We start from the raw sequence: 17,472 nt of genomic DNA, 5'->3' as shown, positions 1-17,472 counted from the left end.
ACACAGTTTACTGTGATACTGTTGGCTGTCAAAATTCATTTGTGTATAATCATCTACACTTAAAGGTAATTCAACTGTCATAATTAAAGCCACCTAGTCATTATAGATAGGCTGAAAACACAAGTTCAGGCAACTATATATTCCATGTTTAATAAAAATAAAGGGCCATAATTCTGCAAATTATTGTTGCAGCCCCAAAGATATTCTTTAAAAGCATAAACATTTTAAGTCATTCAACTATTAACAAGCGCACTGCATAACCAGCCAAATCAGGCATTCTGTTCAGGAGCAACCCTGGCTGCATATGTTCTCAAAGCCATTTTTGAAAGATTTAGCTGATATACTTATTTAGGAGGGTCATGTTCATGTTAAAAAATACCTGTATAAGTGAATCCTACTTAGTGTTTGCTGTTATATCTGGTACAAATAAATCATCAGATTTAGGTCCGAAATGAAAATATATATGTCAAACATCATCAAAGAAATAGTAATTTCCACAGCTTCAATTAGTATTCTCTGGGTTGCAACGGCTTCATGTGCATGTAAACATAAACTTCACTATACTTGTACATGATTGCATTGCTAGTATTCCAACCAAATTCTCTTTACCAGCACAATACAAAAAGTATGTTGCTTACTTCGGAAGATGAACAAAATGTTAGTAGAATCACAGGGCAGTATCAACGACTGTAATCCTTTAATCCATTTATTTATGAAAAGTATATCTGTTAAATATTTGTGTACATAATATTCCCAAATAACAAAGTAACAATAACAGATTAATGTTCTTTAATTCTATTCATATATCACAAAAATACCTCTTCAAGACATGTATACAACTATGAAAAAATATATATATAACAATGTCATAAATATTTAAGAAAAAAAAGTTAAATCTTTATATAGCTGTCTGCTTCATTAACAAATACAAAATAATTGACCTGAACCAAAATTAGTAACACAAGAGCATAAAGATAAAATATAATTGTAACAAGCGATTGTAATTGGTTTGATAGTACATACAGGTTCAGAATGTCTTGTTATTAACTAAAACAAAACTTTTTTCTAACCACAAACATGTTTAAACCCACAGTGTCTTAAATCAAGTCTTAATTTAGACAATAAGTGCACACAAAATCAACAAATCAACCCTTTGTAAACCATGTCAATAAAATATTTGATTCAAACTTGTTCTACCATTAAAAGCACAACAATACAATTCTTACTCCAAATTAAACACGTGTTGAACAAACTACAAAATAAAACAATACTATAGTTATATTATTATTATGTATGAACTATACATGAGGGTTAGAGTTGAATTAAAGAAAATCTACTATGCCTAGAAGACTGGCAGTGCAGACCTTGGCTTATAGCCTGCCAGGCCTATGTTTCATATATATTCATACATATCGCCAGTTACGGGTTCTCTGATTTAAAAATTAGGTCATGGGGTTCCCACTTTAAATACATGTATCTCCATACCCTTTTGTATCCGATATTAACACGAATTAAGGTATCTAGGGGTACCTAATATAGTATTATATATAAATACATCATTTATTTAACATCTCATACAAGGAAATATATAGCAACATTAATTGCGAGGTATACAAAATTTCAATTTCAGACGTGATTGTGGTTTTCGATATAAGACCTTATTGTAACATTTGATTGCATTACCTTCCCTACACCCCCCTCATAGTAATTAAAGGTGCCTAGAACGCGGGGTTGTATACAGACCCCGTTTTTAATAATAACCCCTTAAGTATAGTCTGAAAACTACCGAGACCACATAACTGGCACTATGTATTTACATATATATATATATATATATATATATATATATATATATATATATATATATATATATATATATATATATTTTGTATATATATTGTGTGACTCCCTTTTTAATTGTTGAAAAAAGCTTTGGGGAATATTTTTAATACAATATAAGTAAATCATCTGCAAATGACAGACCAACAAATGTGACCTGCACAAGCAAAAATGTGATTGAATCATGTTAATGAATACAACAAAATGGCCTCAAGCCCTAAGGAATTCCCCTGACACCCAAAGGAAATAAGCTGATCCGAGCAGGAAGTGTTCCAAGGTTTTGTAAAGGATAAAAACAGAAAACCACCCCAATAACTAGCAAAAATGATTATTAATAAACTACAATCATTTTAGAACCCAGTCTAGATATATTGGACTTATAAATGTTAGAGCAAGTTTCTGTATGAGTGGGTATACAATTATACTTTTATTAGAGTATTCAAATAGTATTACTATAGCCACAAACAGAAACTGCCCAGTGATGGTCATGTTGGGGTGATCATTCCCACTGGAAATACCTCATATGTAAAATGAAAGGAACACCATGCTATCATGAGGTGCGCCATTAGCCCACGGCATGAATCCGTTGAAACACTTCCTCCCTATTCTCACAGAGGAGGTCCTTTGACCATGAGCCAATGGTAAGCTTAACCTAAAAGAAATTGTGATTCCTATAGACAAAGGACTCTTAACAGTGTCTTGTTCTCAGAAAACTGGGCATAATGCATGTGCGTTAAGTGTCATCTCAGTGCAGTCCGCACAGGCTAATCAGGGATAACACTTTCCGCTTAAACTAGATTTTCTGTAAAAAGGGACTGCCTTTAAACGAAAAATACCATAAAAGCGGAAAGTGTTGTCCCTGATTAGCCTGTGCAGACTGCACAGGCTAATCTGGGACTACACTTTACGCACATGCATTATGCCCAGTTTTCTCAGGACCCGACTCTAACAAACCACGTGGCCACACACCACAGCTGAACACCACACTTGGGAGTTGAGGACAAAGAGAATTGACACCCTACAAAAGACCTTCTGTATCACTCTTGCCCTCAGACTTCAAGTGCAGCTGCAAAGAAACCAAATCTCACTTATCAGACAAAAACACTAGGGCAACTGTTCATAACAAATTTAATGAAGAGTGTGCAAATATATGTGACTTTAAGAGTGTTCACAAGCTTTTTCTTTCATTTTGACCCCACATGACCCATTTTCAAATTTGGCAGATACATCATTGAGACAAACATTCTCAACAGGTTTCAGGGAGATTGGGCAATACATGTGGCCTATACAGTTTTTACAAGCCTTTATTTAATAACACCTAGTGACCTAGTTTTTTAACCCCATATTACTTAGTTTAAAACTCAGCTGACATATGATATGGACAAATGTACTGATTTAGTTTCATGAAGAAATGAAATGTTTTCTTTGGAGTGTTCACAATCATTTTCTGTAATTTTACCTTGTGACCTAGTTCTTAACCCCATGTAGCCCAGTTTTAAACTAGGCAAAGATATCATTGGGGCAAATGTTTCATGAAAAGTAGTCCATCCACACATAGGGGCTATTTCTATTGTAATTTATGTTATTTTGTTAATGACTATAAAACCAAATATCCAATTATTAGTGAAAGCATTTCAACTAACTACATACATAATATTCAAATACAAAAGATAAAACATAACAATACAATTTGTTGCACACACAAAAAAAATGCAAACTGTCACCCTATTCTTTTGTATACAGAATTCGTCATAAGACATTTTACATCACTAGACATTATATAGTCAGAGACAGAACATATAGACTTTGAAAACAGGTCCTTTAAAGTTCAATTTTTATCACAGATGAAATAATATAAATTTCATAAAACAGAGAATATAAATAGGTTCATATACCAGTAATAAGAATACTTAAATTAACATAAAATACATAACACGAGGATTATCAGTGAGAGTAAATTATTATAAAAGTACTCATTTTATGGTTACTGATGACAGTATTAAATAGTGCAATTTAAAGATAAATAAAGGATCATATTTAACATGGCATGTTTATATTATTCCAAATTTTCTCACAACACCTTACCTTTAAGCCATGAATGTTTTTTTTAATATAAATTTTTGTTGGCATTTTCTTATTTTGTAATTTAATATTACATTTTAACAAATAGTCATATTTATTTCCAATAGTATTTAATACTATTTATTTATCAATTCTCAAATTTTATATAAACTGTCATTAGACTTAATATCTATGATCAATTGATAAAGTATTAAAAACCAGTAATTTTCCATAACTTCTAACAGCTGTTCTATGTGGCTTTAAATGCTTTTGGGCAAGGCTTGAATCAATTAAAAACAAGAGCACCGCCTTGCGGGTGCAGACCGCTCATCTATTTTCTTTTTAAAGGTGAAGGGACTCTCATTTTCAATCACAAAGGAGGGAGGAGTGTAGTGAAGAGGGGTGATAGTGTGGGGTTGTGGACATTTATTACATTATGTTCCAAAAAAGCGAAAAAAAAAAAAAAAAAAATCGGGGGGGGGGGGGGGGGGGGGGGGTTTGGGTGCGATGGTTGGACAGTATTTCAAACATAACCGTTTTTAAAAAAAAATGGGGGGGGGGGGGTATAGTGTGAGGGTGTGGTGATAATTTGTGAGATGATCTTAAAAAAAAAAAAAAAAAAAAAAAATCAAAAAAAAAATTGGGGGGGTGGGGTGGGGGGGGGTGGGGTGGGGGTATAGTGTGAGGGTGGGGTGGTCATTTGTGAGATGATCTTAAAAAAAAAAAAAAAAAAAAAAAATTAGGGGGGGGGGGGAGGGGCGAGGGGGGGGAGGGCACGGGGGATGGTTTGGGTGAAGTCTATTGTGGTATGTCAGGTAAGAGTAGTTTCATCAAAGTATCAATCAAATCTAATCATAAATAAAGAAGTTATGGCAATTTTAGCAAAATTTAATAATTTGACCTTGAGAGTCAAGGTCATTCAAAGGTCAAAGTAAAATTCAAGTTGCCAGGTACAGTAACCTCATGATAGCATGTAAGTATTTGAAGTTTGAAAGCAATAGCCTTGATACTTCGAGTGGATCGAAACACAAAATTTAACCATATATTAAAAGTTACTAAGTCAAAAAAGGGCCATAATTCCGTAACAATGACAACCAGAGTTATGCAACTTGTCCTTTTACTGTACCCTTATGATAGTTTGTGAGTGTTCCAAGTATGAAAGCAATATCTATGATACTTTAGGGGTAAAGTGGACCAAAACATAAATCTTAACCAAATTTTCAATTTTCTAAGTATAAAGGGCCCATAATTCCGTCCAAATGCCAGTCAGAGTTACATAACTTTGCCTGCACCGTCCCCTTATGATAGTTCATAAATCTTGCAAGTATGAAAGCAATAGCTTTGATACTGTAGGAATAAAGTGGACCTAAACACAAAACTTAATCAAATTTTCAATTTTCTAAGTATAAAAAGGGCACATAATTCTGTCAAAATGCCAGTCAGAGTTACATTACTTTGCCTGCACAGTCCCCTTATGATAGTTAGTAAGTGTTGCAAGTATGAAAGCAATAGCTTTGATGCTTAAGGAATAAAATGGACCTAAACACAAAACTTAACCAAAATTGTCAATTTTCTAAGTATAAAAAGGGCACATAATTCTGTCAAAATGCCAGTCAGAGTTACATTACTTTGCCTGCACAGTCCCCTTATGATAGTTAGTAAGTGTTGCAAGTATGAAAGCAATAGCTTTGATGCTTAAGGAATAAAATGGACCTAAACACAAAACTTAACCAAAATTTTCAATTTTCTAAGTATAAAAGGGCACATAATTCTGTCAAAATGCATGCCAGAGTTATCTAACTTTGCCTGCCCAGTCCCCTCATGATAGTAAGTAAGTGTACCAAGTTTGAATGCAATAGCATTGATACTTACTGAGAAAAGTGGAACTAAACGCAAAACTTAACCAAAATTTTCAATTTTTTAAGTATAAAAAGGGCACATAATTCTGTCAAAATGCACGCCAGAGTTATCTAACTTTGCCTGCCCAGTCCCCTCATGATAGTAAGTAAGTGTACCAAGTTTGAATGCAATAGCATTGATACTTTCTGAGAAAAGTGGACCTAAACGCAAAACTTAACCGGACGCCGACGCCAACGCCAACGCCGACGCCGACGCCAAGGTGATGACAATAGCTCATAATTTTTTTTCAAAAAATAGATGAGCTAAAAATGACAATGACGAAGACTACTAATTGTTCTACAATGTCTTCATAACACGTTATATGTTGCTTGAAATGCTGCTTAAACAAAGCTTCAATTCTAGAGCACTAAACCAGGACTGGTAAGACTTTGGCTAGATTGAAAATGTCCTTAAACATGTTCTGCAGTCTGAAGGCCTGGTTAGGCATGCCATGTTTGGTAGACCCAAGGGCCTCAGAACATGTTCTGCAGTCTGAAGGCCTGGTTAGGCATGCCCTGCATGGTAGACCCGAGGGCCTCCTGCATCAGTCTGTGCTGCTCCTGTAGAATCATGGTCCCATCTGGGCCGAGTGCCACATGGATCAGTCCCGAGTCGATAGCGTTCATGGATGACATCCGCTCCGATTCCTGCATGCCGTGTTGCACGTGTATCATGTTACTACCAGGCACCGTGAACACTTGATTCATAGTGTTGGTCATGATGTTTCGAACGTTGCTCGAAGCGTTTGTTCCGGACATGTATAATGGATTTAAAGACATGTTTGATTGAATTGGAACGCTGCCATGGTTTATGATGTTCATATCTTGTGATGACACAGCTGCTGGGATGATGCCCGCTACACTCATGCTAAGGTTTAGAGTATCCATTCCTAGGGAAGTTGTAGCCCCTGAAAATGCTACATCACTGGTTTCTAAGGAAACTGATGACATTCTCTTTGTGCCGAGTCCCGCAGACTTCCTCCCTTTTGATGATTTATCACTAGGATTTCCTACTAATGAATTGACCACGTGAACCATATCTTTAGAAATCTGATGTGTTTTTTCCATATGATTGTAGAAGTATGTCTCATCTTGGAATTTCTCCTTACAAATATGGCAGTTAAACTTCCGGCTGTTCATATGAAACTGTTCATGATCCAGCAAAGCCTGACGCTCTTTAAACTTCTTCCGACAGAAGCTACACTGATGCGAGGTCTCAACGTGGCACATTTTGTGTCTGTCAAGATTATCTTTACGAGAGAATTTGCTGTCACATTGATTGCACTGAAACTTAAGGTCAGAAACGTGCGTCTGTTCATGACGGCGCAAACTCTTGCCATGCTTAAAAGACTTTCCGCAATACCTGGAACAAGTTACACATAGAATAACAGATAAGTTTAACAAAGAGGAAAATAACAACAAAAATAATTTCATGGTCTGTTGGCTTTTTGCAGCTTACTTCAGAACAAAAAATATGATTAAATACAATATCATTATTTAGTGCCGTAAATATTGTTTGCACTTATGTGAAATTTGCAATCAACTTAACTCCTTTTATATTGGTCAATGACGTTGTTAACATGCAATCAATGTTTTATTTCTAAGGAAATACACATGAGCCTTGCTTCTGGAAAGCGGGGTATAATGCATGTGCATAACGTTTCTCTGCAGTCCACATAGGCTAATCTGGGACGCTAGTTTCCACTTTTATAGAATTTTTCTTTGAAAGGAAGTCTCTTTTTAAAGAAATTCCAGTTTAGTCGAAAAGAGTCATCCCAAATTAGCCTCATCAGACTACATAGGTTTATCTCGGACGACACTTTACATGCATTAAGCCCTCATATAAAAGGGAATTGTCAAGACACCTGCAAGTCTGGGTTCTTTCATTGGAGTGACTGAACATGTGCTCCTCAAGCTGGGACTTCTTGCCGTAGCGACCGCCGCACACATTACACTCGAAGCGCTTGTCGCCGAGATGGACCGTGCGGTGATGGTGCAACAGCGAGGTGCTATTGTTGAACTCACCCCCGCATACAGAGCACAGGAATGGCTTGTGACCTGTATCACAAGGGAATGTGTATGTGATAGATAGTACAGTAAAACTTCAAGACTACACCCGAATGACAAAAATACCTGTAATTAATAAACAAGAAGGCCTGAAAGGCCCAAAGTTGCTCACCTGAGATAACAAGATATTTTTGGGACATATCTTCTGACCAAGCTTCATGAAGATCGGAAAATAAATGTGGCCTCTAGACTAGAATGTTAACAAGGTTTTACTATAGCCATATATAAGGAAAAATGCCCTGCCCCCTGGCGGCCATGTTTTTCAACTAAACAGCATCTTTTTCACACTGGTCCAAGATATAATTGGGATGAATATTCTGATCAAGTTTTATAAAGATCAGACAATAAATGTGGCCTCTAGAGTGTTAACAAGATTTTACTATAGCCATATATAGCCATATAAGGAAAAATGCCCCGCCCCTTGGCAGCCTTGTTGTTCAAGCAAACGTAACCATTTTCGAACTCCTCCAAGATATCATTGAGACCAATCTTCTGACCAAATTTCATGAAGATTGGACAATAAATGTGGCCTCTAGAGAGTTAACAAGGCAAATGTTGACGCCGCACAACAGACAACTCACAACGGATGACGCACGACGGACAAAAGGCGATCACAAAAGCTCACCATGAGCACATTGTGCTCAGGTGAGCTAAAAAAGAGGATGCCAATCTTGCTATTATGCTAATTAACTAAATTAAGTTCATCTTATTGACATGTGTTGAGAACACATTCCATTAATCCATTCTCAGCTATCGCAAAGTGGGAAAGACTTTCCCCTGTCAGACAGTCCTAAACAGAAGTGTGAATAATATCCTTGAGTAATGGAGGTAAATTTTACATAGATGAAGGCCTATTCGCAACTTGACTTATTAATGATCGCGATACTGGAGGTAATTTGCTATTGAAGTATTAATTACTTTGACATGACCAGAAGATTGTTAGACTTACAGCAGGTTTTTCGAATTATCAATTCTCAAGGTAAAGAACTTTAAGTTGATTAATACTTGTTAATAGTCCTTTTAGGAAAAAAATAACAAGAGGGCCAAAGGATCTGGGTTAATCACCTGAAACCCAACTTTTCTGAGCAAATAGTGATTAAAGGCTTTCACAATGAAAACCAGCCTCCACCCCAGGAGGTTTAATGATTACATCTTTGTATAACTAAGCCGTGATATCATAAGAATGCACTATTTTAATATTACAAATTTTCTAATGACTGGCCTGCATAAAAAAATGCAACTTCTAGAGTGTTCAAATTATTTTAATATTGCTAATAAATCAGACAGGGTTCAGGAGGAGAAGTTGTTAGCATAAAGTTAATGCATGCCCACATGGACACACTGACATATGACAGAAATCGCTGAATCCTAAATACTTCCCATGAGAAATATGTGCTCAGGTGAGCAAATAATCCTTCAAAGGGTATAGTAGAGAAGGACATAAATAGATGCTCAACACTTTGGCATTGAAGTATGACCTTGACCTCATGCCATAGGCACATTTGAGACAAGTTTCATGAATATCTATCAAAGGGTTTTAGAGATAGTGTCGACATGAAAGTGTTCCAAACAAAATGACACAAACATGACAGAGTGACATAGGGACAAGTTTGCATGACAATAAACAGGTCTCCCGCTTTACATTTGGAAGAAAAATTAAATTATCATTTTTGTTCTGATTATTCTAAAGGAAAAGATGTGCTTGTGAAAAAGAGCAGACATTTATATTGCACACATGTGAAAATGATTGAATCTTGTTTTCCCACTTTTTCTTTACTCGTCTATCCTTAGAACTCAACTCTCCACTTACCTGTGTGGACGAACATGTGTGTGCGGAGTTTATATTTCATTGAGAAGCCCTGACCACACACTTCACAGGTGTGCTTGTTGGCATCGGAATGTATCTGGACATGTCGCCGCAGTTTCTTCTCACTGATAAGACCCTTACCACACACATGACAGATGAAGGGTCGCTCACCTGAATTAAGAAATACATAATCATATCGTTAGGTATCATAAGTGTGACACATTCCAACTCTCTTAAATAACACAACTGCTTTAAACTTCCCCAATGGCCTTTAATACAATACTGCTCTAGACATACAGGACTGCTCTAGACTTCCCTCATGGCCTTAAATACAGGACTGCTCTAGCCATACAGTACTGCTCTACACATACAGTACTGCTCTAGACTTCCCCCATGGCCTTTAATACAGTACTGCTCTAGAGATACAGTACTACTCTAGACTTCCCCCATGGCCTTTAATACAGAACTGCTCTAGAGATACAGTACTGCTCTAGACTTCCCCCATGGCCATTAATACAGAACTGCTCTAGAGATACAGTACTACTCTAGACAGGGGTGTCAATTGTCCCAAATTTGAAATCCGGAAAATTAAGCCGTAGGATAAAGGGAAGAGAGGGCCCAACTCCCCGAGCCCTAGCTTATTGTTCTTTTTTTTAATTGTCCTTCTAGGTGCAATTTCTGGTGAGTACAATGCGAAATATTATAAACCAAACCATCGGTAACACCGCAGGTGTATTTGTCATTCTTAACAAATGATATTAAGAACTTTGAAATTAAATTAAAATCGACAAACCAGCGTATCCGAAAACGACTGTCCGAAAACATGTCGCGATACATCATTTGCAAATGAAATAAAATATGCATATCGTTTGACTGCAGAAAATGAAAACCAGTAACCAGTAACCTAGCAAATACGCAGTCAATATATAATTTGATTAACATATTGTTTTAAAATATGATATTTCAGTACTTTACTTAGCCAGTTACTGCTCATGTCAGTGCCAGCCGCTTACCAATCAGAAATCAATAAATAAAATCGGTACCAAGCGCAAATGTCCGGAATGCTGACGATGCAATAACAATATTCGTTCTGAAATGATCCCGCACTAAAAGAATTTTGTCCCTACCCCCACCCGCGTTTAACAAACTCATCGGATTTACATTCACCTCAAAATCAACCCTGGACGGCTCAAATCCGGATTTCCGGAATAATCCGGAAAATTGACACCCCTGCTAGACTTCTCCCATGGCCTTTAATACAGTACTGCTCTAAAGATACAGTACTACTCTAGACTTCCCCCATGGCCTTTAATACAGTACTGCTCTAGAGATACAGTACTACTCTAGACTTCCCCCATGGCCTTTAATACAGAACTGCTCTTGAGATACAGTACTGCTCTAGACTTCACCCATGGCCTTTAATACAGAACTGCTCTAGAGATACAGTACTACTCTAGACTTCCCCCATGGCCTTTAATACAGTACTGCTCTAAAGATACAGTACTACTCTAGACTTCCCCCATGGCCTTTAAGCACAGAGGGAATCCTGAACTTTAAGCTCAGTGGTATCCCTATGCCTTAATTGTCCCCAACCGGTGAAACCAGAGGGGACTTATGGTTTGCGCTCTGTGTGTCCGTCAGTATGTCAGTCAGTCTGTCACACTTTTCTGGATCCTGCGATAACTGTAAAAAATCATGAAACTTGAAACATGGGTAGATGGCAATATGGAGATTATGCACGTCATTTTATTTTGTTCCTAAGTCAAAAATTCTGGTTGCTATGGCAACAAATATAATTAAACCAAATCTGACATTGGTGGAGTTTCACCGGTAAGGGATCATATTGCTTTACAATAGTCTTGTTTTTAATCATACTGATCTCTTTTCTTATTTTAGCTATTTAAAAACAATTAAAAACAAATAAAGATCCCAGGGCATATTTTCAAACATTTTCCCAATTCCCTATTGCCAATATATAAATTTCCCCCAAAATTAAAAAATGTGCAAATAAAAATTACAAACCCAAATGGCAATACTCAAATTTTGATTACTTTTAGAACAACAACTGTTAAAATGCTAACAATCAAAACCTGCATTTATTTTCAATTAGCGTATCTATGCAAAGAAACTAAAGGATCACTATGATAAGTATATAAAATGTATTTATTTAGGGCCCCTTGTGAAGTATTCTGGGTAATATGTTCCCTCTTGAAATGCCATTGCCAATCCCACCAGTAATATGCCTATTGCCGATCCCACCAGTAATATGCCCTTCGCCAATCCCACCAGTAATATGCCCATTGCCAATCCCATCAGTAATATGTCTATTGCCAATCCCACCAGTAATATGCCCATTGCCAATCCCCCCAGTAATATGCCAATTGCCAATCCCATCAGTAATATTCCCATTGCCTATCCCATCAGTAATATGCCCATTGCCAATCCCACCAGTAATATGCCCATTGCCAATCCCACCAGTAATATGCCCATTGCCAATCCCACCAGTAGTATGCCCATTGCCAATCCCACCAGTAATATGCCCATTGCCAATCCCACCAGTAATATGCCCATTGCCAATCCCATCAGTAATATGTCCATTGTCAATCTCACTGGTAATATGCCCATTGCAAATCCCACTAATAATATGCCAATTGCCAATCCCATCAGTAATATGCCCATTGCCAATCCCACCAGTAATATGCCCTTCGCCAATCCCACCGGTAATATGCCCGTTGACAATCCCAACAGTAATATGTCCATTGCCAATCCCACCAGTAATATGCCCATTGCCAATCCCACCAGTAATATGCCAATTGCCAATCCCATCAGTAATATGCCCATTGCCTATCCCATCAGTAATATGCCCATTGCCAATCCCACCAGTAATATGCCCATTGCCAATCCCACCAGTAATATACCCATTGCCAATCCCACCAGTAATATGCCCATTGCCAATCCCACCAGTAATATGCCCACTGCCAATCCCACCAGTAATATGTCCATTGTCAATCCCACCGGTAATATGCCAATTGCAAATCCCACTAATAATATGCCAATTGCCAATCCCATCAGTAATTTGCCCATTGCCAATCCCACCAGTAATATGCCCTTTGCCAATCTCACCAGTAATATGTCCATTGCCAATCCCACCAGAAATATGCCCATTGCCAATCCCACCAGAAATATGCCCATTGCCAATCCCACCAGTAATATGCTCATTGCCAATCCCATCAGTAATATGTCTATTGCCAATCCCACCAGAAATATGCCCATTGCCAATCCCATCAGCAATATGCCTATTACCAATGAATCCCACCAGTAATATGCTCATCCAGACGAATTCTTTCAACTTTACTCTGTACCTGTTTTGAAAACAACATCTTATCTAAATGAAAGGTCTTTAAATACATCAATAACACCTGAGATTGTATTGCTTTTCAGTGATTTTTTTTTGCCCAAAATTACAGCCTTTTCCAGGCTGTATCCCAATTGCAAGAAGTAAAAAAAGGCTGTTTCCCAATGGCAAAAAGTAACATTTTCCCCAAAAATCTGACCAAAATTTCCCCAAAAAATATGCCAATCTTTTCCAATAAACTCAATAATAGGTTTATTTAGTTTATTATAAAGCAATTCCCTAGAAATTTTTAACATACATTTTAGAAAGCAGTTAAACATGAACTTATAAACAATTGGTATACTGTAATTTAAAGTCATATTAATAATGTTTAATTTTTCCCAATTTCATGGTCTAGCACGCTTTTTTTCCCAATCAAAAAGGCACAGGCTGTAAAATGTAAAGCGAAAAAAATCACTGCTTGTAAATACATATTTCATTTATTTCGTATTACCTGTATGAATTCTGTTGTGAACCACAAACTTCGACTTCGGTACTTCCGTCTTACAAATCTCGCACATAATATTACAGTCGGCCTCCTTTGTTCTTGGCGTACGCACCCTGACACGCTTTGCCCCGTAAATTCCTCGCCTCTGTTGAAGAAATGTTTTGTGCTTCCCTAAGGCATGCGAACAGAGCTTATGCCGTTCAAGGTTATACTCTCGCATAAACTTTTGTTTACAAATGCTGCACTCAAACTTCATCTTATCTGAATGTTTTATCGTTTCATGTCTCAGTAAGCCCCTAATGTGCTCAAAAGCACTTCCACAGAATTCACATTTTATTTTGTTTTCCATGACTGTGGCCTGTACTTGAAACTGTGTCTTTGGAAGCATGTCCACCAAGACCTTTCGTGGCATGCTTGACTTTCTTTTTCTTTTTGCCTGGGTTCCCTCTGTCAAGAGCTCCAACAGTTCGCTGCCTTTCTTCATAGCTGGTAATTCTTCAATTGGGGATATGCTTGTTGTGTCTGACTTTTTCAGTTCTAAATGACTGTCATTGTGTTGTTCACATGCAAGCGCATTTTCAATGGGTGTTTCAAAATCTGTGTACACTGCACTTTCTCCCACATTTAAATCATTGTCTACCTTTGAATTTGCTGCAACATTTTCAATAACAACAACAGTGTGGTCCAAAATAGGAGTTTCTTTTATTTTTCTTGGCCTACCTCTTTTCCTTTGGGAAGAACTTGTGGGCTGAGACGATTTTCCTTTTGGTTGAACCTTTTTGGGTGCTTTAAGTTTGACTTGCAAAGCTTTCCTTATGTTTGTATTGACATTGCTAATGGTCATATCATTTTTATCTCCAAAACTGGCACCATAAGTATCCAAAGTTTGAGTTTGAGCATGGGAACAATTGCTATCTAATTTTGGAAAAGCTGTAAAAAGTATGTGATCATAATGATACGAACCAGCGCCATGCTCTTGAAGATGGTCGTGAAGTTTGCAAATATTCAAGAAAATTGTACAACAAGCACCACATTTGTAACTGCCTGGTGTATGCTTATGGCCAGGTATGGGTGATGCTTCATTTTTACTCTTCACAACAGATGACATAGCCAAGAGAACATTTTTCGCTTCAAACCTTTTTCTTGTTTGCATTCCTTTAGGGGCATTCTTTGCTTTTTCAACAATTCTTTTAGTATTTGCTGGAATGAGCCCAAGATTTTCAGAAAATGTAGTTTGTTCCTGTTTTAACTGGTATTGGTCATTCACATCTTTTAGTATAATATCTCCTGGGACCTTATCAGACATAGATGACCCTGAGAGGGTGTCCTCTAAGCTTTCACTAATATCTGATTTGTCATCATTGTTTGTAAGTCTATTATATGTCCCTGAGCTCGACAATAATCCTAAGTCATGATATTCAATGTTCTCATTGTTCAGGGCAATCTCTGCAACAGTTACATCACTTTTGTTTCTGTCACCTTCAAAATCACTAGAAGATCCTAATGACATAGGTACATCATGTCCAAAACTTTGACCAGTTTGTTCTACAAGTACTTTCATGTTTTCATGTTTTGCATCATATGCAATTGTACCATTACCAGCATTATGTGGGTTGGCAATGTCATCATCCCCTGCAGCAATAAGATCCATAGGTGTGGGTTCAGACATGTCCTGCTCTAGCTTATAGCTTGAAGTACCTTTAGCATCAACATGAAATGACCTTTGCGATGTTGGTTTAATGTTTGACAAGGGGATCTGCGAGCAGTGTGATAGTTGAACATTATTAAAGTCTTCAAGATTATTCAAATCTAGCACATCTTCTACAATAACATAGTGAATATCAGTCATAGGAGGACTGGCTATTGTTGTTACCGAACTCACACTCAAACTCGGAGGGCTGATCCCATTGGTAATTGATTCTGATGCTGGCATAATTTCATTCAATTTGGTTGTTTTACTGGGTATTCTGGATTTTTTATCAAAGGTGGCCCTACTAACGAACAGATCATCGTCATTTTCGTTAAAAACTTCTCTCTCCTGAAAAATGTTTCCCAGATTATCTTCAAAAGTTCTGGAGTGGTTCCCTTCAAATGAGGCCTTGCATTCATCATCCAGTGACATGAATTCATCCATGTGATGATCCACATCTGATGGAACGTCACTGGAACATTCTCTCTGCGGATCCATGACTTAGTTATCTACAAAGAGAGTTTCATGACTTCAGACTAAGTATTTATTATTATTGCTTATTAAAATTATTACATCATCATTATGATTGTGTATTTTTACGATGTTTATGAGGTTTATCCGTACATAAGGCTAAATTATGTGGGGAATCAAAGTGTGTCATAGTACTCTTACCTAATTAACGGACTCTATCTAATTAGTTATTAACACTGGATTGGTTATTGTCGGCTCGGGTATTACTTAAATGAACCCCGGGTACTCTTTAGTACACTTAAATGTACCCTGGGTAAATATACTCAAACTTACCTGGGAATTTTAACGCTAAATTGGTTATTTTCAGCTTTTTTTCTCCAATAATTATGGTCATATTTATGTCAATATTTTGAATAATTACCTCTATATTATCGAAACTCATACTACGAAAAGGATGCTGAGACAGTTCTTTTCTAAGTGAATTGTGTTTCGTATTCCTTCGCGCTGTACGAAATCGGATTTTTTGAGGCAATAAAACTAGGGTATTTTCCATACCCAGGGTACATTTAAGTAGTACCCGAGCTGACAATAACCAATATAGAGCCTAATTAATGGACTAGATTCACGAAAGTTAACCAAACAAATTTTGAAATATAGCTGTGAAGTACAGCTACATTTTTGTACTTATTTTTTACTGAAAGATATTAAATTTTGGTTTTGCCATGTGCTGTGGAGGGCAAGCCGAGTACCAGGATGTGTAAGAGGTCGCCTTGGCTTAGTGGACACGATGTCCGCGGAGCGATCAGGAGGTCACGGGTTTGATCCCCATTGTGGGAGCGCTCTTTAGATCATCCCAAAAGGCACCAAAGTACTGGTTCTACCCAGGCACAAGACTCCCTGACCAAAGGAGCCCTGTAATTAATTGGAAGAAGAAGTGAATTCACCTGTACGGTATTGTGACCACCTACCAAGCTTACATGCATCGCAAGCGGGATTGAACCCAGTAGGCCTGAGCAATAACAGTGTGTATCAACCACTTTGTTCACCAGACTACTCAGTTGCATTATATTGCAATTAGAAAGCTAATATAATACACGCTCATTTTGGGCCTCCATCAAAGGGAGTTGATTCTATGTTTTAATTGAATTATTTGTTTTGTTTTCAACAAATATCTAATGATTTAGAAGTTAAATATAAATATAATTGTTAAACATAAATGCATTAACTGTTATTAATATTGATTTTAGTAAACAATGAACAACATTCAACAATTATAGTATACGCAGTGTACAATTGTAGAGTTTCACTTTCTCGTACGGGAGGCCCAGTGTAGAAGTTTTTTAAGAACAACCTTTGAAAACTAACGTCAATGATGCATGTAAATTTATAATATACAAATTTGTTTATCAGTTGTATGTTTATCTGTTAGTTAAATATTATTCTTACCTGTCAAATTCAACGAAAGATTGCCAATTCCGACATTGTGTGCGTGGCAATTGTGACCTAGATTTTGTCCTAATGGAGGGCCTTACGGTCAAGGGAGGTAACCTTGTACATATTGACAGGAGGCCCGTATAGAATGCACGCGTGCTTTGTTCTATATTGTATACTCGCTGTTGATATGCATTATAATTGAGAATGAAAACCGTATTTAACAATGAAATTGTTATTCTGGAAACTTGCATCCGTGATATACAATACAATACAATCTAGAATAGTCAAGATTATAAAATATAATACAATCTAGAAAAATATAATACAATCTAGAATACTGTAGTCAAGATTAGAAGGCCTCTT

The 17,472-nt window shown here is 37.0% G+C and overlaps 1 protein-coding gene across 3 annotated transcripts; it reads right to left on the bottom strand.

The window, feature by feature from the left end:
• Window positions 1–4,680: 4,680 nt before the first annotated feature.
• LOC127881956 (uncharacterized) lies at window positions 4,681–17,214 on the bottom strand. Of its 3 annotated transcripts, XM_052430226.1 has the most exons (6): window positions 17,122–17,214; window positions 16,425–16,587; window positions 13,521–15,713; window positions 9,676–9,843; window positions 7,664–7,856; window positions 4,681–7,161 (listed from the first exon to the last, which is right to left on the bottom strand). In XM_052430226.1, exons 3-6 carry the CDS (start codon window positions 15,700–15,702, stop codon window positions 6,273–6,275), a joined length of 3,432 nt encoding a protein of 1,143 aa, XP_052286186.1. In that variant the 5' UTR covers window positions 15,703–15,713; window positions 16,425–16,587; window positions 17,122–17,214; the 3' UTR covers window positions 4,681–6,272. The 3 variants fall into 3 exon arrangements, with proteins under 3 accessions (XP_052286186.1, XP_052286187.1, XP_052286188.1); XM_052430227.1 differs by lacking the exon at window positions 16,425–16,587 and having other exon boundaries at window positions 17,122–17,208; XM_052430228.1 differs by lacking the exons at window positions 16,425–16,587; window positions 17,122–17,214 and adding an exon at window positions 16,644–16,982.
• Between the last annotated feature and the right edge of the window lie 258 nt (window positions 17,215–17,472).

This window comes from Dreissena polymorpha, chromosome 5 (assembly GCF_020536995.1).
Source record: "Dreissena polymorpha isolate Duluth1 chromosome 5, UMN_Dpol_1.0, whole genome shotgun sequence".
In the NCBI taxonomy this organism is placed as follows: Eukaryota; Metazoa; Mollusca; class Bivalvia; order Myida; family Dreissenidae; genus Dreissena; species Dreissena polymorpha.
This window is presented reverse-complemented; position numbering and strand designations above follow the sequence as displayed.